This window comes from Gobio gobio (assembly GCF_949357685.1).
Source record: "Gobio gobio genome assembly, chromosome: 16".
Taxonomy (NCBI): Eukaryota; Metazoa; Chordata; class Actinopteri; order Cypriniformes; family Gobionidae; genus Gobio; species Gobio gobio.
The window spans coordinates 42,611,201-42,634,848 of NC_137109.1; the positions used below are offsets into that span (position 1 = coordinate 42,611,201).

General features: G+C 36.8%; 4 protein-coding genes across 9 annotated transcripts in view; 2 read left to right on the forward strand and 2 right to left on the reverse strand.

Moving 5' to 3' along the window:
- Positions 1-1,117: 1,117 nt before the first annotated feature.
- Positions 1,118-10,226, reverse strand: faf2 (Fas associated factor family member 2). 2 transcript variants are annotated; one of them, XM_079839697.1, is made up of 11 exons: positions 10,132-10,226; positions 9,188-9,256; positions 8,942-9,076; positions 8,571-8,647; positions 8,326-8,464; positions 8,088-8,173; positions 7,899-7,990; positions 7,030-7,207; positions 4,258-4,429; positions 2,867-3,010; positions 1,118-2,675 (listed from the first exon to the last, which is right to left on the reverse strand). In XM_079839697.1, the coding sequence occupies exons 1-11, from the start codon at positions 10,192-10,194 to the stop codon at positions 2,493-2,495; spliced, it is 1,338 nt and encodes a 445-aa protein (XP_079695823.1). In that variant the 5' UTR covers positions 10,195-10,226; the 3' UTR covers positions 1,118-2,492. The 2 variants fall into 2 exon arrangements, with proteins under 2 accessions (XP_079695823.1, XP_079695824.1); XM_079839698.1 differs by having other exon boundaries at positions 8,999-9,076; positions 10,132-10,214.
- Positions 10,227-10,584: 358 nt separating this feature from the next.
- Positions 10,585-14,047, forward strand: higd2a (HIG1 hypoxia inducible domain family, member 2A). The gene is made up of 2 exons (XM_079838884.1): positions 10,585-10,797; positions 13,201-14,047. Exons 1-2 carry the CDS (start codon positions 10,614-10,616, stop codon positions 13,362-13,364), a joined length of 348 nt encoding a protein of 115 aa, XP_079695010.1. The 5' UTR covers positions 10,585-10,613; the 3' UTR covers positions 13,365-14,047.
- A 27-nt stretch (positions 14,048-14,074) lies between these two features.
- cltb (clathrin, light chain B) lies at positions 14,075-22,210 on the reverse strand. Of its 3 annotated transcripts, XM_079838881.1 has the most exons (7): positions 22,090-22,192; positions 21,734-21,980; positions 20,575-20,624; positions 20,324-20,441; positions 19,068-19,179; positions 16,394-16,447; positions 14,078-15,549 (listed from the first exon to the last, which is right to left on the reverse strand). In XM_079838881.1, the coding sequence occupies exons 2-7, from the start codon at positions 21,918-21,920 to the stop codon at positions 15,378-15,380; spliced, it is 693 nt and encodes a 230-aa protein (XP_079695007.1). In that variant the 5' UTR covers positions 21,921-21,980; positions 22,090-22,192; the 3' UTR covers positions 14,078-15,377. The 3 variants fall into 3 exon arrangements, with proteins under 3 accessions (XP_079695008.1, XP_079695009.1, XP_079695007.1); XM_079838883.1 differs by lacking the exon at positions 16,394-16,447 and having other exon boundaries at positions 14,076-15,549; positions 22,090-22,210; XM_079838882.1 differs by lacking the exon at positions 16,394-16,447 and having other exon boundaries at positions 14,075-15,549; positions 21,734-22,192.
- Positions 22,211-22,901: 691 nt separating this feature from the next.
- pdlim7 (PDZ and LIM domain 7) overlaps positions 22,902-23,648 on the forward strand; it is a 54,491-nt gene continuing 53,744 nt past the window's right edge. For all 3 annotated transcript variants that reach the window (XM_079838876.1, XM_079838877.1, XM_079838880.1), the window contains exon 1: positions 22,902-23,073. In XM_079838876.1, coding sequence (XP_079695002.1) covers positions 22,903-23,073 — 171 coding nt within the window. In that variant the 5' untranslated portion in view covers position 22,902. The remainder of the gene's footprint in view (positions 23,074-23,648) is intronic.

Consider the following 23,648-nt stretch of genomic DNA (forward strand, 5'->3'; position numbering starts at 1 on the left):
ACCGGCTGTGGGCTATTTCTAATATATCCATATTTAGATTTATAAAGGAATTTTTCACAATAACCAAGATTCCTTGAGAACCTCAGTGTTACCTGTACTGAATTACTAAAAAGAAAAAAAAACATCGACCTATGAGTTATGATGATAAATAGAATCTTGTAGTCTTTCTGTGATTCAACTAATAAATAATCTCACAGCTTGTGTGGTGGAAAATTGTGTTCCAATAAGCAGCTAAATACTTTAGGATTTGTGATTTGTTGATTGCTCCATAGACGCCACTGATTGTTTACCAATGATTTCTTGCTGTGGTGGGATAGTGGATTGTTTACTGTTCTATTCTCCTCCTGGCCTTTAGGGGTCAGTCATTGCCTGAACTCCAGACTACCCAGCCAACAACAGGGCCAGGGGCATGTGTTCTGTGTTAGGAAGATATTTTGCTTTGGTACTTGCACATTTACAGTTACCTCATTTTTGCCATGTTTGTATTTGGAAGAAAAAAAAACAATAAAAAAAATGAAATAAAAAGGCTAATAATATATATATATATATATATCTATATATATTATAGGAAATGGTTCTTAATGCTATAATTTTTTTTTCATTCCATTGGAATCATTGTTTGTAGCATTTAACATAACTAGTTATAGTGTATTATAAATACATCTGTATACTGATTGAAATTTTTAAGATTTGTACTTTTTTTAAATGAAAGTTGCTAGTTCTGCTTTACCGAGTAGTGCAATCATATTTTTTTTAATTGTGGCTGATTGGAGAGGGTTGTTCACTAATAAATGTGTGATGTATACTCATACTACACTGACTAAAGTAATCAATGCTTTAAACGTTTTGCACAATACAGATGTCTTGTCTGAAGGTTTGTGTCTCGAAACGGTGAATCTCATAAAGTTTGTCCATATAATCTAAAGGAATTATTCAGTGCAATGAATATTGAGACCCAGGGAAGCACAATTTATCGGTGATATACCTGCTGAATAATTGGTTTTAGGCGGTGTGATTATTGCAAAGATTTAACCCTATAATAGTAGAGAGCTTCTCTTCAAGAGCAGCTGTCGGTGAATTGCTGTGCACTGGTGAATACAAATGATTGTTCGTTCTTGGAAAAATTACTTTTATTAAAATTAAATCACACACACACAAACTTTCTTGACTAATACTCAAATAATGACTTCAATTCATTGATTATGGCGCTATGCATTCTATTATCTAACCAGCATCCCATAGATCCCTCTTTATTATCACTTTTTTTTTTATTCAAACAGTATATGTTTATAGCAGATTTAAAACAATAGTAGCATACTGTACATCATAATGTTGCCTAAATTCACTTATAGCATACAAAAAGGTATAATTTATAATATCTCCCATTTATTGGTCATAACATGAAAAGAAAAAAAAAATTCAGGATGAACTGATTTTCTAGCCAATATATATATATATTTTTTTGCATTGAGATATTGCCAATTTACATTCTCAATGTTGAGCATAAAGGCTGTACACAATTTATTGATTTGAATCAGAATAAAGGCAGTACGAGAAAAACTACCATGGTATACAATACTTTTTTTGGAGAAAATATCTAAGATGAAAACAATGTCACAATGCAAAAAGAAAATCTTAATGGTCCTAATGGACTCTTCTTTTTTTTTTTTTATTACGGGGGTTAAACGTGACCCATCTTTTGACCAACTTTGTGAGATTCACCCTAATACTGAAACAGACTAAATCCTATAAAACAAGGTAATGCCTCTCCAATTACTTTATAAAATTGTACAATGAATGTTTTAAGCCATTATTCAGCACCATATTTTATTTCCACATACCTACAAAAATATTAAAATCGCCATGGCTTCAGGTTTGTGCAGCAGGCTGCAATGTTAATGTTGAACAAGCTTGAACCAGGACATTGTTAGTCAAACCACAACAACATTTTAAAATGTTTAATTTAGAATTGGAAAATGACATCTTTACATGACCAGACCCATCAGATGGACGACAGGCAACATAGGCATCTATGAATTACCACAGGCACACTATGGGCAGACTTGCACTATACTCTATACAGACAAAGCCACATGGAAAGGCTGTGGCCTTTAGTTTTCTTATCTGAACGCAGTTGAATCGCAAGCAGCCCATCAGATCCTTTGCTGGCAACCTCTCTTTTGGTCGTTAGATGAGATACATTATATGGTCGACTTTGATTTGCATTAAAAAAAAAGAAGAAAAGAAAAACATAACTCTGTTGTGGCTTCCAGGCTTGTCCTTAAATATCTAGGTCATATATTTACAGGGCTGTTCACCTTGCACTCATTTTACAGAACAAAACTTCACTGCAGGGAAGGATGGGTTGTTATTTTTTTTTTTGTTTAAATTCAGTAAAAGGTTTATTTCAGTGACCCCTCGTCCAGGCCATCGAACAGAACAAACTGGAGGGGAGGCGGGACTCGAGTCGTGAGCAGGGGGTTAGCTAAATGTCAATCGTCTGTGAGGTCCTGCACAAAGAGGACTTCTGACCGGCTCAGACCGGCCTCCTTCAGAGTGGGGGGATTGGGCTGCTCTTCCGTCGGCAGGCAAGGCAGGACCCGGCGTGGGAAATTCGTTACTATTTGGAATTTCTCAGGGGTCTCTTTCAATGAAAACAGGAAGTCGTGTATTACCTAAAAAGGGGGGAATAAAATACATTTTAGATATTAGGTGGTATCATGTGATACAAAGAAAGACTGAGCTTCCACCCCACCCGAAACATCAACATCAAAAAGCATCTGTTCTCTTGACACTGATATCACACCGTTATGGTTCTCAGCACTGTACAAGCGATGCAAAAAATGCTTTTTGGAAGGGTGTTTACCGTCAAAGACTGGCCGAAGAGAAATCTCCGCTCCACGCGAGTGTCGTTGGGCAGTTTGAACACTATTTTGACACTGTCAGGGTCATCCAAAGGCGGCTCAGGGGGAAGACACTCAGACTTGCGCTCCTTCTCTTCTTCCAGTGTCTGTCATTGGGCAACCATTAGGAAGTCATTAGGTGTGATTAGTCATAGCTACACACAGATGATGGAAATGTGTCAGACTAAACAGTCATCATGAACGGTAAATCGTGATGTGCAAAGAAAGTTACAGCAGGCTTTAGATTAGAGGCAATAGACGTAATTTTTTGCAAAAGTGCAACATTATCCCCAAAAAATTTGTATAAATCGATTTCTTGATTTTAATAGATTGTCATTTTGAAGAGCTGATATCAATCTTTTATTCTGTTTTCAGTTGATGAATGAACAAAACTTGTGTTTCAACCGCAGAAAGACATCAAACCGATTGTCACAATGTTAAATTTTTCCTCAGAAAAGCTATTCAATGCCAAAGACTTGTTAGTCAACTAGGCAAATTAACTCTAGAGGAGCATTTCGCTAAATATATGCACTATATTGCATATTCGTTGTATTTTTTTATTTAACCGGTTCATCAATAAACAGATGTATCATTTTTTTATTTTGGACAAAAATGTTGATTTAATTTAAAATTTGAGTTATATTACCGTGATAAATTATTTAAGGGTGCTTTCACACTTGGGTCGAATGCCTGGTTGGAACATGAGTTTCGATTGCTTCCCCTCTCCCTGCCCGCGCTGGATTTTGTTCACATTATATTATTTGGATCCGAACTGTGCGGTACTATTGCATCAAAGTAGCAGCCCTGTTGCATGGTAACGACAGCGCTGGAGAAAGCAGCAAAATGCATAGTGTTGCTCACCTCAATTTATATTGTGTTTTTGTTTTCAAAGTGTTAACACATAATGGCACTATCTGCCGCTACTGTACTGCAAATGTTCTAAAGAATGCGGGAGTCCAGCAGAAAACATTCTTTGCTTGCAGTGTGCGTCAGCTATGCCTGTCAGGAAAGTGAGTAGGAACACATACACAAACAAGTTTTATTGAACGATTTAGCACGATTGCACTCGTATCGACAGGAAACCATACCGGAGTTCACATGAACCGTACCCCAAACCCCCTTTTTTTAATACAGACTCAGGTTTGGTTCGCGGGTGCACCTGAGTTCAGAAATCGTTCACATCATCCAAACAAACCGAACTCTGACGTCAAACGAACCTGAAAGTGCTAGTGTGAAAGCACCCTAAAAAAAGATTGAATTATTTGGTAAATCCTAGTTTATTAATTTAAACAACTGACAGCTAATGTGTTTCTAAAATAATTTATTTTTCTTTATATAATCGCAAATCACTTACTCTTAGTCTCCTCTCTTCGGCAAGGATGCTCTGGCGTGCCTTCTCCTCCTCTTGACGTTTCTGTTCTTGTTCTTCTCTTTTCTTTCTGTCTTTTTCCTGGTCTGCACGGAGGGATGCCAGGTAAGCTTCATCCTGCTGCTGCCTCAGTACCTGCGTTTGATTCCTCTCCTCCCTGTAGTTATAAAACGTGCGTGTTAGGGGTGGGCGATATAGCCTCAAAATTATATCACGATATTTCAAGAATATTTGCGATAATGATATTTATGACGATATAAAAAAAAAAAAAATTATATATATATATATATATATATATATATATATATATATATATATATATATATATATATATATATATATATATATATATATATATATATATATATATATATATATATATATATATATATAATACAATATAATATAATATAATTAATATAATATAATTAATATAATATTATATATATATTATTACAATACAATAATATATATAATATAATTAATATAATACAATATAATATATATATATATATATATATATATATGGAACAAAGTTTTATTGGTGATTGCAGCTGGTAGGCAGCAGCATTTATTAGTGCAGACAAAATGAAGGGATTTTCCATCCTTTTCCAATGAGCTACTGTCATTGAAGACAGAATACTAATACGAGTCAAATGTAAGCAAATTCACATTTACATCAAATTAAATAGAGTAAAGATTATGGGTATTTGGCGTGCTGTCCGGGGGAGGGCTTCAGGCTCGGAATTTTGGCCCGAACCCAGAGTACGTACGTACGCACGCACGCACGCACGCAACAACATAAAAAACATATAAATATGAATATTAAAATGAGAAGTTCTAACAGAAATTCTTCAGAAAATAATTTAAACATTAAAATATTACAGGTCAAATTTGTTTCTTTACCTATAACCTAGAAACATGCATGTACATTTCATAGGTAACACTATGCAAGTCCCTATGCAACAAGGATGTATTAGCTTACATTAACTATATGCATTATGCATACTTTTTACAGCATGTAATAAGAGCAATACAATTGTACCTATCATTCATGTTAGCTCATGGTGCATTAACCAAGGTTAACAGATAAAAATTCAAAGTCAATTTAATGTTGAAATGACCAATACTTCCACAGCATTTATCAACCTTAGTTAATGTTACAAATGGAATCTTATTGTATATGCAACATTTGGGTCGGACTTGCGTGTTATCACATTGATTTAACTGCTTGAGGTACTGCTAATGTTAGCATCCTCTCAGCCTTGTTGACAAACATACACACTGCTTTTCTTTACCTGCTAATGTAGCATCTAGTCAACAAATTAATTACTTTATAATGATGTGGCAACAAGTACTGTAGTGTTCTGTATTCATACGGTTTCGCTGTCTGTGTTTTGAACGCACGCATCTGATGTGTCAGCGCGCTCTGTGCAACCTTACGTGGTAATGCAAACACAAGGCGTCAGTGATAGTTGTTATTTGGCCTCTAGAGGCCGCTCTCGTGCTATATAATGCCAGCAGACCCTTCTCAATGCTCTCGTACTGTGTAATGACAGCGCACCCTTCTCAGCTGGTCCAGCAACCCGGAAAAACTATCGGTGTGGATTTTTGCAGATAACCGATTGTTCTACCAATCAGCTATTGCTGCCGATTATTCAGCAAAACGATGAAATCGGTCAACCTTTAATATACACACCTCCTATCGTTGATTTAATTGATAAGCTTAATATGCTCCACTCGTGTTTAATTAGGTTCAATTCTCTGAACGTGCTCCTCCCGAAATTTGTTAATAAAACATCACATAAAAAAAGTAGCTTTGTTACAAGTTGGGAGTGTTTTCACTGGAAATCTTAAGTAAAAGTATAACAACTTCATTTTAGCGTAACAATAACTAAAGTATATTATGCCATGGTCTGTCTGAATACTCGAGTCTGATTGGCTGGAAGGTGCACAATAAAATCGTTTAATGCACAGGTAGTTTCAAGTCAGTTGAATCACTGTTCTATATTAATGCGCTGTTTACATTGATGCGTGCACACACACGTCACTCGCATAGAGAGAGCGGAGATCCCTGCGCACACAAACACACGTCACTCGAATAAATGGAGCGGAGATCGTGCTGCACAGTCAGGAGCACAGAAACTTGTTATCAACACCAACACTTGTTATCAGCAATGCGGGGGTTACATTGCTAATTTAAGTAATAAACGCACATCTTCGTTGTTAAAAGAGACGCTGAACAGACGCACTCACGCAGGCATAAATCTCTCTCTCTCTATTGATAATTAACTCAAATAAATGCAATGATTCATTAATTCAAAAAAATTTAAATCTCTGTGTCTGATTCAAAGTGGGCAGAATGCTGGATCTCAAGAGCCGTAACTGACGAAAATAACCATAATTTTACCCTTCTGGTCAGATATTGCTTATCAATGTTTTGTCAGTTGTCAAGAGGTCCTTTTTATGTACCAAATTGTTATCGGAGGCTGACATGCTGCTCTCTCACAGGTGGTGTTGTTGTGCACGCTAGGGAACGTAAATGCGCCATACGTCATCGTGTCGCTATATCATTGATATCACGATATGACACTTTTTTTATCATGTAAAAATGTATACCGGTGTTATTGTGGACGGTATGACATGGCACACCCCTAGTGTGTGTGGTAATAAACTCTGTTCCAGTTAAACATCCTGGGTGGTCATGGGCAGGTGCAAGACTTTCAATTCTTCAGAAAGCCAACTATGTAACCTTACCTCTCTAGTTGTTCTGACATGAGATATGTCTGGTTAGCCTCCATGATGAAGGTCAGCTGGTTGATGAGATCCTCAGGCTGGATCAGCCCCTCCAGTCTCCCAACAACAGTCATTTTGCGGTCCTTCAGCATGATCATAGCCAGGAAGGGATAGGTGTTCTCACGCAGGGCCTGAGAGACTGATCACACAACAAAGATAATGAGCTCAAGCCACATCTCGTGTGGTTTCTCGTGTCAAGCCAAGTCTCATTAATCAGAGACTTGGAAGTATGGCTGGGCGGTGTATCAAGTTTGTACGGTATATATTTTAATAAACGACATGGAATGAGGCGATACCGTTTATATATCGATATACAGTAGTTTGATACGAGCGCTTCTAAAAAATAGCGGTGGACACAGAGTGAGCTGCTACTGGGAAAGTGCATAACCCAATTTGTCCTAAAAGTGAGACATGCTTTATATTAAGGGCTTCAAAATAACAGGTACGATATAGTTAAAAACGTATAGTTTAAAGAGGCTTGCTCTGACGGATACTGTACATGTGCTGACAGATAGATACTTGCGCTGTTTAATGTGTTTGAGATGTAGAGTAGTGCATAACTTACATTTCACAGGTATATTCTCCATTTGTAAATGGTAGAAACTCATTTTTGCACCTAATATAGAGCCCAGCCTACATGGTTTTCATAGCATTCATTGTTTGTAGGACATCGTTGGGCAGGATGTGCACTTTTTTTATCCAAGTAGAAAAACGTAGAAAATCCTGAGACCGTATATCGCCATTCAAACAAAACAAAAAATATATATACACTGATCTATTTTTTTTTTTGGCAATATCACCCAGCCCTACTTGGAAGTAAAGTTGGTTACCTCTGTAACCCTCTGGCTTGCTGGTGGAACATGCCCAAAACAGCATCCTTGTGTTAATGAAGGTCAGTACCTCTTCTGAACATAATGTGGCTCTGAGAAAGTCAGACAGACAGGAGCTCTAGTTATGAGATCAGAAGCTCACCAGATGTAACATGTGAATGAAGCAGAACATCACAACTTTAAACCTACCGGCAGAACTCATCTGTGTCCTGGTGATCATCTCCATGAAGATAAACTAACAAGTAGCGAAGTTCTCGCTTGGCATCATTCAGAGCCTAGAAGAAAAAGGTTCATTAGATACACTTTTTGATTTACTTAATGTAAGTCGCTTCAGTCTGCCTGATTTGAAAGGTTAAATGCTCTTAAAGAATGTTCATTTCATTAATCAGTTCATTTAATTTCCTTAAGTTTTTCTGGATTAACATACCTGACTATATGTTCCCTGGTAGAATACAGGATGCGATCGACCATATTTCTCCTCAAAACTATGAATAAAGGACATGACATCTCCAACAGGATCTGTGACACGACCCCTCGGATCTGGCCGAATGAATCTCAGGGCAAACCTGACAAATTTAGGAAAGGAAGAAACGGTGAAAAGACTAGTTGCTACAGTAGTGTAATATAATACATGTCTATATTAATATTTCAAAGTTTTAATTGCTCTAATACCTGAATATGTCCAGAAGTGTATAATACGTAAACCTGAAGGGAAGCATTATCAAGTAGTAACTCCAACCTAATAAGCCCTGTAAAAAAAAGAAAGAAAAAAGTTTTATATAAGCAGTTTGTTTAATATTTATAGAGGATCATGTTTGCGATATCTTGTTCAAAACACTGCTGTTTACTACGGTATTACCCTGAACTGTATGTCACATCAGGCCAGAAACCAGCATATTACCACTTGACATTTTTTTATATTTACCACAGCTGAATAAAACTATGTTTTAGGCATGTATAATTTTTGAAAACATTGGTACAAATAAAAACGAGCAGTGGGAAAGGAAATAAAACAGGACAAAACATACAAAAGACCCTCTTACTCTAGGCTGTGGCCTTGAGACAATATAGCTATACACTCTGTGGTCTGTTGTGTTGACCTGTAACGGTCTGGCGGGTGGCGGATTGAAGACACTCGGAACTCCTTCTTGCTCATTTAGTCTGTCTTGTACTGCGGCCTGCAACAAAGGAAGATTCCCATTAATCCCATAATTATGTGGTTTCTAATACAAGAAAGGATAAACAAAGCTAAAATGAAAGGATCAATTCATCTGATTACCAGCACTCACCTCAATGTTCCAATTGTGTTGTTCTAATGTGCGCCGACATTGGTCCATTGACTCCAAGCCTGTTAGGTCCTGAATAATATGCGTTATTTACAAACAAAAGTCTCTTGGTTAAAAAAAAAAAAAAAAAGAGCTGGAATCTATTTTTGCAAAAAGAGAATAAATATCCTGTCGCCTGGCATGTTTATAAAATGTGTGCCAAAAGTTCTGCTAATGAATAAAACATTTGGGTGGCGATATGTTTGTAAAATTATAGATTAAACGAGTGTTTTCGAGGTCAGTCACCATTCAAGGGCATAACGTTATGTCTTTTACATTACTATGATTCAGTAGTAGATGTGGAAAAAGTAACGGAAACTTCAAAGTTTAAATTAACTAGACTAAAATCTTCCCTAAATTCAGCAAGTTTAAGTATTGCCAGACTGGGAGCAGATTAGGACTGCGTAACGTTACCTAGTGAGCTGTCTAACGTTATATAGATAGCATTTTTTGATATTTACGCACCGTTCCGTGCGACTAGCTGTATCCCTTCGTTTAAAAATGCTGCCAAACTAGACAACATCTAGGGCAAGGTAGGCGCATTTTAATCCGGTCAAATATGCTGTCTTTGTAGGCATCTCTCTAGGATTTGAGACACAAGAAATGACTCGATGCTTAACTGACAGCTGCCATTTCAACTAAACAAAACACACTTGTATACACGAGAAAGTATTTATATGTTCATAAATCAAGAGGCTGTTATTCAGATTCATACTGTATTTATTTATTAGATGAACTGAAGCTGGTCTCGGTTGAGTAAAAACTAACGATCTTAACGGGAGTTAGCTCGCTGACTGGTCATTTATACCTAAAGCAGCTGCGCTGGATAACGCGAACACAATTTTTTCCTGATAATTGGGCGTATAAAAGATTGAATCAGTAGGTGTTAACAAGAAAGTAATTGGTACCTGAAACTGGAGGAGTTTTTCAGTTTGAGCCTGAGATAATTCCTGTTCTTCTGGCGCCGCCATCTTACCTCGCCGAGCCCTAACAAAACGTGATGACGTATAAAGCGTGCTGACACGACGAATACGTTAAACGTCGCACAAACAATTCTTTCTTTTTGCGCCACCTGCTGTGCAGGAGTAGTGTGGCGCGTGCGTTACCCATGGTTTTACCTTATTTATTTTCACCAAGAAAAACGTTCATGCGTAATCTACAATAAACAGTGTTCTTGCCATTTTAATTTGAACAATTAAAAAAAAAGTGTCGCTAGTAATCATAATTATTTAATGATAGATAGATAGATAGATAGATAGATAGATAGATAGATAGATAGATAGATAGATAGATAGATAGATAGATAGATAGATAGATATGTCATGTGATATCATACACAGCTGGCGGAAATGCGTGCTTGTTCCACTTCCTGTCAACTGAAGTTCTAATCATGGCAACTGCAACGACCCCGGTTGGCCAAGATCAACCGATCAAAACAGTTTCTCCACCCGTCGTGTTTGATTTGTCTCAGCCTCCGGTAATTGAGGGATTCTCCCCGCTAACCCGGGCGAAAGAAGAGAACTTTAAAGAAAAATTCCTCAGGAAGACTAAAGAGAATCCATTCGTTCCCATAGGTGAGTTACATAAAGCAGTGCCTTACACAAGCTGCATACATAGTTATATGATGCATACAACCACAACAGAGCTTCATATGATATTGGTTACCAACAATTAAACGCACTTAAAGATAAAATGCAAGGAGTTTTGAATGGGCTTAATGTATAGAATTGCACTGAAACCTCTTATGTCATGCATTCAAGGTGATCATCTTGCAATGACATGCTCTGGCATGAATCACACTACAGGGTTCGACCATGCAGCTGAGATTTAACTTTTGCACTAATAATAGAGTTTGACTTGAGATTTTTGACATCTCCCCCTGTCAAAGTAACAATAGCAATTCAAACAGAGTTCCCTCTTCTTTGTTATGGAAGTGCTGACATGCAAATTCTTTGCTGTCAAAGCTAGAATAAAAGGATAACCAGGATGAAATACAATAAACAAAAACAAGGGCATTGTTGACTTTGTTTGTGTTGAAGCTTGGCCAAGACTGAATGTGTGAGACCACAATAAAATAGAATGCTTTTTGCACCTTTCCGTAAGTTTGTTATAATACTACTACTACTACTAATAATAATGTATTTATAATATATAAATATTAATAATGACTGTTGTAACGTTATCATATTTTTCAAACATAATGCTACCGTTCAAAATTTTGGAGTTTACAAGATTATTTCATGTTTCTAAAATATTTTTTTTATGTGCGCCAGCATTTATTTGATCAAAAATATAGTTTTAATTTATGTAGTATTATGAATGTTATGTAATATTATTACATATTTTTACAATTTAAAATAACTATTTTCTATTTTAATATATTTTACTATGTCATTTATTCCTATGATTTTCAGCATTATTACTGCAGTCTTCAGTGTCACATTATCATTCAGAAATTATTCTAATATGACAATTTGCTGCTGAAGAAACATTTCTCATGATCAATATCAGTGTCAAAACTGTTTTCTGCTTAATGTTTTTGTGGAAACTGATAATGTTCTCAATTGGACACCAAATTGTATCATGTAGAATTTTGCCAGGGAGTAAGTGATATGAAATCACATTATTTTCTTTGTATCCGTTGATCTCTGGGGCCCGTTCTTCGTATCTCGCTAACTCAGTTAGCTGGATTTGATTGTTGACGATTTGGCATGATCTTGGATTGTTTGGTTCTTCGAAGCTCATCCTGGACTTGCTGTCATAGTAACAGGTCCGTAAGATTAAACCTGCTCGGGAGCAGGCTTATTTCATGTAAACAGGATTAGATTGCATATTGAGGTGATACTTAAAATCTGTCCCAGCCACTGCTACTTTATTACAAGAGTTCATTACTGAACCAGTAATAATAATAGCAATAATAATAATTTTAAAAAATAATATAAAAATGTTATATTGTATATGTATATGAGAATGTATAATGTTGTGTATAATACTATAGCCAGACACTTGATTGAGCGATTTATTTGTGATGGAATATTTACTTTATATAATTTTATTTTTATTGGTTTACACACATGTTGTGCAGTTAATCTGAGCCGTGCATTAATTTAAGTGATGACTGATATTATGGGAGTGGCTTGATGCAGCGCAAGAGAGGATAATTTGATCTTGACCCATAAGTAACTTGAATACTGTCACGTTACAAATCTGCTTCAAATTGAATTAAAAATTAAATTACAACATTGAAATAAAAATGTAAAGGATGTACAAATACTGTATAAAATCGTGAATATAAATAATTGGTAATCATGTAAAAAAAAAAAAACATTTATCATTTATCAATTATAACTTTTATGTTGGTTTGGTCGTTTGGCTGTTTCCTTATAAAGGTTCAGAAATTCGTGGGGGTTTTTTGTGTAATTTGTCAAGTTTTTTTGCCAGGTGGCTTTTTTAATTAGATGATGTCATTACGTTGCTGTCTTGACGCAAGCCAATCGCTGCATTGCTGATCGTGGTTTCGAGTATCGATGCATCTGCCCTCTTCAGGGAAAACAAGAACGCGCAGTGATCTTTAGATCATTTAATCCAGATATTTTAATCCAATCCGCAAATTCGTCTGAAGAACCAAATTAGCCAGAGATCAGTTATCACGATTAAAAGATCTGGGATCTGTCAAATCATCTCAGATGTAATAAGCAACGTACGAAGAACGGGCCCATGGCAGAGTGAAGTTGTAAACATCAATGAGAATCCCAGGACATGGTAGATTTTCCACTAAACACACACTTCTCTCCAGCTGTGGGGTTTGAACGTGACCTACGCAGCTGTCCAGCTGGGGTTTACTCAAAATACAAGCTAAAGAAAACAGAAACGGGCGATAGTTATGCCAGAAGAATTAAAAATACACCATTTGGCATTAAATGTATGGTAATAATAATTCTTATTTTATGTAATTTTCGTGTGGTCTTCCTCTTCAGGTTGTTTGGGAACAGCAGGAGCATTGATCTACGGCCTCAGCGCCTTCAGACGGGGCAAGACTCGACAGTCCCAGCTGCTTATGAGAGCCCGTATCTTCGCCCAAGGCTTCACGGTCGTTGCTATTATAGTGGGTGTGGCTGGGACAGCACTGAAGCCCAAGTGAAGGGAAGACAGACCCTGTTTGACCACACTGACAAGCGCCTTATATGGTCGATGGGTGAAATGGGAATGTGGAATGAACTGAACAATAAATGCCAATTGTTAGCATTTTTATTTTCTTTAACCCCTTCAGACCTGAAGTTTTTCCACTGAGCAGGAAAAAAAGTCCAGTGTAAGATCTCATACTATAGATCAGGGGTCCCCAAACTCGGTCCTGCAGGGCCACTGTCCTGCAGAGTTTAGGTCCAACCCCGATAAAACACACCTAAAACAGCTAATCAGTGTCTTACTAGGGTCAATTAAGACATTGATTAGCTGGTTTAGGTGTGTTTGATCGGGGTTGGACCTAAACTCTGCAGGACAGTGGCCCTCCAGGACAGAGTTTGGGGACCTCTACTATAGATCAACAGGTAGAACTATTAAAAAAAAAAGTATCAATCTGCCACACATTATAAACACATGTAATACACAGTATTTAATTTTTAGAGGTTAAAGCATCTGGTTGACAGGCATACCTGTTTTTCCATGTTGATGACCATTGCTTAAACATTACATTGCTTCTTGCCTCAGTTTTCTATGATGTCTATGAATGTAGGACTAGTCAAGGCGCAGTGTAATGTATGCAAAGGTAATGGGAATTCTTGATATTATCTAAACTCCTCATGTGTAATAAATGTCTTATTTGTTAAGAAAAGTCACAATGAATCTGATTTTCAGTCTGAATTCAGAAGTTTTTTTTACTGAATTAATTTTATTTATTGAACGTGTTATTGCATACAACAATTATTGCATGGTCTGCATTGATGCACATACATTCATTTGGAGTCAGATTGAGGGCTAAAAGATCTATAAAAGGGAGAAAAAAAAGTCAAAAATCACTGAGAAATTGAACCAATTTTAAATGCCAAATTAATTTAGATTGCTTCGATTAGTCATACAGATGGTTTATTTGGCTATTAACCTGTTAATTAAATGCGAATAAACTTCAAAAAGTACATTTTCAATGGAAACAAGGCCTCCTAATCCGTAGCCATTAAAACTATAAAAAGCAGAATAATTTAACTTCCAGCATTTTATGTAAAAGTACAACATTTTACTGCGCTCCATTTTATTTCTAGCACTTTTGGAAGTTTGACTGATGAAGGCCTTAAAGATAGACGGTAAGTCTCACAGTGAGAAAAGATTTAGGCACAGGATTCATTGCTGTGACAAAGTACATGGTTCAAACTCTGCATTATTAGTCTCATATGCATGTAGTAACAGCAGAAAATATGAACTGCTATATGAGCACAGTGCAATGAAGGATTGCTGTGCAGTAACTCTTTTTCATTTGTCAAAGATTTCTGCTATTTTAAGCTGTAATGAGCAACGTGCGCGTGAAATTAAAAACTGCACTCATAACTAATAATTATTTGAATATTGAAAAATGGTAACATGTAAATTATAATAAAACAATACCCTTAGCAAGCTCAGAAATGTAACGTCCCTCTTGGCAGTGAACAGAAATATGAAAAAGCAGATAAGGCCAAACCCAGATACTGATACAAATAAATGGTACAATATACTAGATAGGGTGAGAGATGGTAACTAAACTGTATCCAAGTATAGAATAAATACTTCCATTTCCTTTGTAACAAGGCATCAAAGACACTTATGGTTCCAGTGAATTAATGCTGTCTAAGGGTTTGTAGGCACTGCAAATATCATGAAATAACTCATAAGCTGCACCAAAATACATTTGGCATTTATATTAAGGGAAAAAACAGGATTTATTTTTTTTTTTTTTCAAATGTTTGAGGCACTATTGCAATTTGTTCTAACTTATGGAATAACCAAAATCTTCAGACATTGCAAAACACCAGGGTTCATAAATAGGAAGCTTAAATACAGTAAAGTGTACACATACAATGACCCCATTAAAACATAAAAACTTCAATCTGTTAAAGTGTTCAGCCTCACTAAAATAAAGTGCAAGAGGGAACAAGAAAGAAAGCCTGATATACAAGAGGGAGTTATGTTAGCGAACCAGAGGCGTCTGTTTTAGAGAAATAAGAACGGAGCGCATCCGAGACACGTCTTTAGTCTGACGGCTGGTCTTGGGGTTAAAGTCGCAGAGGCGCGCCACTTTCTCCCATTCTGTTCCAGGACTGTCATCATCACACTCCTTGAGAAAGGCCTCCTCTGATGCTCTAAAAGACCAGACAGGAGAGAATCATGAGCACCAGAGCTCGAGTCATGCCTAGACATCAAATGAAATTAGAGATCGACCAACATTATTTTCTGTCCTAACTACGTCTGAACACACCGAATGTGAAACAGTTACAGTTAAGATATTAATGTTTCATTTTTTGGGGGGTGGGTGTATGCAGCTGTTATGCCTAAACTCAACTGTTTCTCAATTGAGAATGAAGGGTGAAACTTTTAAACCTGTTAACAAGGACTTAAGTAGAAAAACATGAATATCTGTAAAATATTGGTGGAACGGATTAATCAGAAACAAAGCCTGAATTTGATTACACAACCATTCAAAAATCTGGGGTAGGTAAGATAAAATATATACATATTCAGAAATTTTATTCAGCAAGGACACACTAAATTGATCAAAAGTGACAGTAAAGACATTTATAATGGGACTATTTGTCAAAGAGTCCTGAGAGAAATGCATGTTTCATTAAAAAATATTAACTGTTTTCAACATTGATAATCATAAATGTTTCTTGAGCAGCAAATCATCATATTAGAATGATTTCTGAAGGATCATGAAGACTTGAGTAATGATGCTTTGGCATCACAGGAATAAATTACATTTTAAAATATGAAATAATAATACAAATAATTCACAATATTTCAGTTTTTACTGTATTTTTGATTAAATAAATGCAGCCTTGGTGAGCATAAAATACTTATTTCAAAACCATTACAAATCCTCTATGACCCCAAACGTATGAATGGTAGTGTAGTCTCTTTGTTTATGTGATGCAAGCAAGAAACAATGTGCATTTATGTAATTTCACTGATTTGCATTAAACATACACAAAACCTATGGCATCAGAGTTGGGCTGTTTGTAGAAAGCCTTATCAGCGATCCTAGTGCACAAACAGGCAGGACAGATAAAGGAAAGGAAGAAAAAAATGGGAGCCGGAGAGTGAGAGAGAGAGAGATACATAAGAAGAAAGTCAGTCTCACACAAGCAGCACATGAAAAGAAGTGTTAAAGTGCATCAACAATCAACAATTTCATAATCAACAATATATGTGGTGTGGTTTGCTGTTCATTAACAGAGTACATTTTTGATCATCCCAGTACAAATTGGAAGTGCATTACTGTACATACGATTTGTTTCTAAAGAACAAGTTTTTTAAATCTTAGCCTGCATTAAACCCAGAACATTATTGATTATTTTACTTGACGTGTGCCTTGGTATCTCTCTCTGCTGTAATTTTAAACACACGCACACGCACTCGCACTCAAACAATATTGTAACATGAATGAAAGCGATGGTACGCCCAATAAAATAAAAATAAAAACTTGTAGAAATCGCCCCTTATACTCTTATGGCACTATTTGAAGGGACAGCTATTTGTAGTGGTATCTGAAACCATTAATTAAATCCCATAATGCACTGCAATAACGAGTGTAAAACCCAAGTGGCAACCTCCCGTCACGGAAGTGAATTAAACTGCAATTCATCGACTGGCCACTAGGGCTCCAGAAGGGAGCAGAATCTCATTGAGCCCCATGTTAAAATGCCCAACTTTACAGCAGAAAAAAACATGTTTACAGCCTGGTACAAATTGTGGTTATGGTCTATACGGCTAATTTTGCCCTTCATGAAAACTGTGAGGGGGGTGATTTTTTTTTTTATAACTCATTAGTTAACATTATATAAAGCCTTAATGTTCTGCATTATTAAGGGCGTGGCCACTTTGAGTGACAGGTGGATAGCCATTTTACTGCTGTTTGTTAGTCATGATGTCACCTCAGCTCCACCCACGTCCTGCCTATTTGCCCATTTTCTATTATCCGGGAGTGACGCGCGATGACGCGCTGCCAAGATGGCAACAGCCAGCTCGACCCTACTTTACACTTCATAACTGCTCTTCAGAATCCTATGGGTGACGTCACGGACACTACGTCCATATTTTTTTACAGTCTATGGTACAACCCTGTGCAACCTTAAGCGATGTACACTCAACAGCTAGAGAATACCCATAATCCCGCACCTGACCAGAAGCTGCCGCCTGTAGCTGAATCACCCATTCATTTTCCAAACCGCTGGTCCAATGTGGCTACAGTCAATGTGGCTACAATATCCTACTTCCTTTTAATGATTTGTTAAAGCTACACTGTGTGATATTTTCCCCCATCTAGAGGTGAAAAGGTATATGACCATCCAGTGAATATTAGTTTCTGTTCTTCTCAATTCCGATTTCGTTTTAACTCCTACGGTGGCCGATTTAGTCCAAGATTAACATGGCTTCCAGTTCAACCTCGTCCACATTCGACACGGTGCCATCGAGTGTTAAAACGCGAAAGGCGAAGCTTGAATTTATGGGTATGTCCCTCTTTGGCTGATGTACTTTCAAGATGGAGGGGCAACATGGCGACCTGCATTCGAACCCCTCACCCGTATGTATTTTCAATGGCATATTATAAACTTACGAGAATACTTTATTACTTGAAAGAAGTAAATATACATTAATGAGCACATATTTTTGAAAAAACTAAGTGTTTTTAGCTAAGAATAAACTAAAAAAGTTACACAGTGTAGCTTTAAATTGTTAAATTAAGGTTTAGTTTCCATTAAATAGTTCAAGATAACTCTTTTCCTTTTACTACTGAACTATTACTGCTAAGTTTCAAATTGTTATTAAACAGCAAGCCCAAACTATTCAAAAGCGGCAGCCCTTCTAGCACACTCAGTGTCCGAATTCACTCACTAGTTTTCATTCACTCCCTCAAGTGGACTATATTAGTGGACTAATGTAGGGAATAGTGAATGGGGGGCGATTTCGGACACAGCCTTATGCTGCCTTCACATGCTATCGGAATTGTCGTAAATACTAGTTTCCTAGTTTAAAAAAAGGGACATGAACAAAGTCAAAATTTAATCACGTAATCACGCCTTCAGAAGTGGTAAGTAGGACATTTCTGATAGCATGTGAAGGCAGCATAAGAAATCCTGAAGACATCGAATAGCGTTGCTCTGGTGTGTTTGATTAGAGTTGGAGCTAAACTCTGCAGGATACTCCGGGACTGACGTTGCCCATCCCTGGCATAAGTCAAAGTTCATGTCATTTCTATCAATAAGAAAAAGCATGCAGACAACTTTATGAACAGTCTTCTCTGTAGTACACGTGCAAAACTACAGTAAAAATAAATCAGATACCATGCAAGAGTCTGTTAAGAAGTGTGAGAGGTGGCTGGCATTAGCAGCCCAGCAAGACCCACAATGGATTCATTACATTTACTTAAATAAGACTTCCTCTAAAATATATTATTTGTATAAAAATATATCAGAATATATATAATGATAATGACAATAGCAAATAAACAATACAACTGTCGGTTCTGTCCTGTATTTTAGTGTCCTGGCAATCATTTTATAATGTGTTTTCTTGTATGGACTGGTAGTTCACAAATGTTTGCCTCAAAATCATACAGTTCAATAAAGCATGGATATTAAAGATGTTAGGGTGAAAATACTTGTTGTTGGCTTTATTTTTCTCCATCTGTTCATTCTGGTGTACATGCCAGTCCTCCAGTTCTTTCCGGGCCTTGTCCCTCCACACAGCCTCAGCTGCTTTAGAGGCGGAATCTGCACATGGGGGACAAGAGAAAGTTCATATACAAAGCTGTTTATTTCATTCGTCTTTGTATGCAAGATAATAATATGTTTTGGCTTTTTTGCTGCCTGTTTACATTTTTTAAAAACAAATTCCTATTATGAAACTATTTTCACTTTCAAGTGTGCCTTTTTTCAGTTCTAACTTTATGTTTTGCTAGCCATTATTATATACTGCTGCCTATTATGTGGATGTAGCATAACTTAAAATTGAAAGTTTTTGATTACTGCTATCAATGTAGAAATACCCTACTCGGTATCCACATTGGACCTGTTTAATGTGCTTGCGAAAAAAAAAGAAAAAAAAAGGTAATTGTGACTTTTTATTTCAAAATTCTGACTTTTTGTCCTCGCAATTGGTTAGATATAAGATATAAACTTGCAGTTGCAAGAAAAAAAGTCAGAATTGAGGGTTTATATCTTTTGGAATTGTGAATTAGCCAGAATTGTGAGAGATAAACTTTTTTTTATTCCGTGACAGAAACAAATTTCGAGAAATAATAGAGAGGTTTAAGGGATGAAGCGTTTAGTATTCAGCTGGTCATGTGATTTAAACATGCTGGCCACCATAAGAATGGACCAGGCTTATGTGGAATAAACATATTTGTCAAAAGTACTATTAACTAACTGCTTTTAAACTGTGCTTTTAAGGCCTGGTTTCACAGACCGGTTAGATTAAGCCAGGAGTAAGCCTTAAATTAGGGCATTTAAGAAGTTAAAAAAAAAAAAACTTTGTGCTTTAGAAAAAAAAAAACACATTACTGGTGTTCATTTTGAGACAAAACAAAGGCACTGACATATTTTAAGATATGTCAATGTAAGTTGATTTCAGTTAAAGCAGCTCAAACATACATTTTAGTCAGGGACTAGGTTTAAGCCTTGACTGTGAAACTGACCATGAATGAAATATAGTTAAACCAAGCTTAAGAGCCAAACCTTTCACCTGAGAAATTACCTGAATCTAATATCATGACATGCCAAATAATTGTACTAATTGAGCTTGTAAGGCTATCCAGTTTGTAACCCCCCCCCCCCCCCCCACACACACACACACACACACGCACACACAATTTCTTATTGACGTTTATTCCTAATTATACAGGAAATAATTCAATACCTAATTCCTCCAGCCGAGACTTTTGTTCCTCCCTCCATTTGCGCAGACTTTCAGGTTCTTGTCTCTGCATGTCGACTTGGGCAATGGCTGAGTAGCTGTCAGTTGCGCCGTTGGTGTCCTAATGTTACACATTATGTAATGTTAACAACGTCCCTTTCCTGGCACAACTGGCAATTGTGTTGTAGTACATAAAAAACAAACAAGAACATTTAATATGACAAGATTTGTTGACATTTTTTAACCACACTCACCTGAAACATATCTCCGTTTACAGCAGTAGCTGGTGCTCCTCCAAAATCACCTGCACTCATATAGAAGAAACAACTTGTGTTTTAGCACTTGTTAGGCAACATATTCTACACTGTGTTAACTTTTGGAAGCATTACAGGAATGCAGCACACCTCGTTGGACTGTGAGTCGTAAAGACCTCTCTTACAATTTATGGATCTAGTCAGCAGATGGGCTGGTGTGTTCTCTTTTATTCTACTCAAATGCTTTTGCTAGTGTGCTATTCCAGTTGTTTGCTTGCTTGTCTAACTTTGACAGTTTCAGGTGTGACTTTAACTCCAGCATTAAAGCGGATGATGTGCTGCTAGACTACTAAAAAATGTGACTAGAACATTTTATTTGGTGGTATTAATATTGAGTTCAGTTAAACATTAAACAATTCAGTTATATAGTATGGTTGTTGTCAATCATAATTGTTATATTGTGGTAGCACTTTATTTTACTGTCCTGTTCCGCATGTACATACTTATAGCAATTACAATAACTGGGTTTATAACTAGGTACTAACCCTTGAACCTATACCTAAACCCATGTAGTTACCTTATATTACAAGTAAGTTCTTTGGTAACAAAAAAGTGAAACCAGTTATGTATAATTTTAATGATATAATCTCATAATTAATATATAACAATACTATATTTTTGCTATATGTATTTTAATAACGATTAATTCTAACAATCAACAAGTAAGGTACAACAATTTTGTAATATGGGTTGTTTTGCTACAATTAATTGAATTAATGTGCATTTTACTTTACTAAAAAGTACTGTGGCAGTACTATGTCACAATGGCGGTATAAACCATGGTACTTCTATAGTAGCCTATATAATGTAATATAATTTAATCTAATACTTTTGTTTTTGACATGGGATTCTTAAAAGTACCTGTAAATGGTCAGAAACCATGGTACTTTTTTGGTAAGTGATATGGTACTCATTTACTTATTCATGTACCATGGTATTTACATTGCACTTCAAGGTGAATACTACGGTAGATGTCCCAAAACAGGGTAGCCTACTACCGTAATATGATTTTACATTAGTTTTACGATAAATAATACAAAAAATAAACTTGAATGTTCATTTGACTAAACAAAAGCAAAAAGGCCGGAGTGAAACTCACCTCCGATGAACGCGGACGTGTACGTGTCCGCGGGCGGAGATCCATCGTCCTCCAGCGCGCCGAACCCCGCGCTGTCGTTCTCGATCACGGCGATCTCATTCTCCTGCTGGGCCAGAAACGCTGCGGCGGGGTCTTCTTCTGCATGAACTCCGTTGTCGGCGGCGGAAAACCCAAAGTCGTCAGCCATGTTTAACAAAGTAACGCCGGCTTCCGTAAAGCTGCACTAAAACCCTCCAGCTGTTTTGTTCTTCAAGCGAGTTGGTAGTGTTTTGGAATGAACAATAAACGTACGTTAGTTGTTAAAGGCCAAACGCAGACAGAGTTCTATATAAAAAGTATATAAAGTAATGTTTTACTTTTTTAACGGCAGCAGGTTGGCTATGAGTTGAATGACGCGCAGCTCTTGTTGGGAGTGCTGTGAATATGTCAGTAACAATGTTGAACACACAGTTGATTTGTGGTGTTATGTCTCCATCTGCTGGAGAGAGTACGCACTACAGGCTTCAACCCCACAGCCAGCCAGGTATTTCAATACATGACATTGTTCATTTCGTTACTTTTTTTTCATCTTTGAAAGTGTTTAGGAAGCCACTGGTTATAAAAATAATAAACGTATGTGGAAAACGTTGCCGAGCTTTCATGGTTGTCTTTTTTTCAATTATATGCTTGAATTTCTGAGACTTTCTTGAGGAGATTTTTCAGCAAGCTATGAGGTTGAAACTCGGATGTATTATGCCAGACAGTCCTCTAAAATATGTTATCTAACTCAAATCCTGAGATGTTCCTACACCTCAATGACCTTATAAAATACCTGAAAATGTAAAGACAGCACAGCACTGACCTTTATAAAAGCCTATGTTGAACATAGTTTTCTTTTTTCTGTATTATTATTATACATAACTTAGGTTAATACTTGAATAAATGAACGCAATGAATTAGTAGGCTATGGGGAAATACATCAATAAAATAAAAATACAATGGAAAGAGGAGCCCACGTTTACAAAATATCAAATAACTGTGACTGTATTCTACAAACAATTGAGTACATGCCAGCGTTTAATAGCCTCAATTAATTTAGATCCTCGTTTAAAGACACAGAACATACTTTGTGTGAGTCTGGCCACGGGGGCGCGCCTACCGAGCCCGTGCGTCAGGCCTCCACGTGACGCATGACGTATTATCAGAGTCCTACTAAAATAAAATCCAACAGGGAAAACCTGCGGCTCTGCGCGCGACCTGACGCCCAAGTCCAGAAAGTTGTGAAGTTTACTTGGTCTCTATTTATAACAGCTCGTCAGACCACAAGACAGAAAGCTGCGATGTCTGTCGACCATAAGGAGGTAAATGCGCTGCTTCACAACTTCTTTTTGGATGTAACGTTACCGGCAGCAACCGGGCTTTAAAAGAGAGTGTATTACGTTTCTAGGCTTTATAGACTCTCATACGAGAAGTAACGCTACTGCAGAAGGTTATAAACGGCTATGATGGCAAAATTATGCATCAGCTTTAGTTGAGTATATTTTACAGGATCAGGGTTTGCTAAATTATTCGGCAGGGATTATATTTTAATGCATTGTTTGCTTTGGGAATTTTCATTCGTTTACATTGTAATGTGGTTTGGCATCTCTAAAGAGCTACATATTTCCTTCTCTGTAGGAAATATACATTTTTAGTGAGCATTTAGTTTGTTTGATTGATTGAAGGCCATGCCAATTGTCTTATTTTCACATGTTGAGGGAATGTCCAATTATGTAAATGCCATGTATAGTTTGCATCCAGTTTGCAAAGCTACACGATTCAGGCTTGCACTCACATGAACCCGATTGACCGAGAGGACTTTAGATGGCTTGAACACTTGCCTGTTTTTATTCATAGTTATGTGCTTTATCAGTTGTTAAGCACATTACTAAATTTC

Excerpts from the sequence above, each read along its gene's own strand:
- faf2 (XM_079839697.1), bottom strand. The coding sequence starts at position 10,194 with ATGGCGGCGCCAGAAGAACAGGAATTATCTCAGGCTCAAACTGAAAAA. Across the intron at positions 8,465-8,570 it reads ACACTTCTGGACATATTCAG|GTTTGCCCTGAGATTCATTC; the intron begins GTATTAGAGCAA and ends TAAATTTGTCAG. Across the intron at positions 8,174-8,325 it reads ACCAGGGAACATATAGTCAG|GCTCTGAATGATGCCAAGCG; the intron begins GTATGTTAATCC and ends TTTTTCTTCTAG.
- higd2a (XM_079838884.1), top strand. The coding sequence starts at position 10,614 with ATGGCAACTGCAACGACCCCGGTTGGCCAAGATCAACCGATCAAAACA. Across the intron at positions 10,798-13,200 it reads GAATCCATTCGTTCCCATAG|GTTGTTTGGGAACAGCAGGA; the intron begins GTGAGTTACATA and ends CTTCCTCTTCAG.
- cltb (XM_079838881.1), bottom strand. The coding sequence starts at position 21,920 with ATGGCTGACGACTTTGGGTTTTCCGCCGCCGACAACGGAGTTCATGCA. Across the intron at positions 20,442-20,574 it reads TAAACGGAGATATGTTTCAG|GACACCAACGGCGCAACTGA; the intron begins GTGAGTGTGGTT and ends GTGTAACATTAG. Across the intron at positions 16,448-19,067 it reads AAAAATAAAGCCAACAACAA|GATCGCTGATAAGGCTTTCT; the intron begins GTATTTTCACCC and ends TTTGTGCACTAG.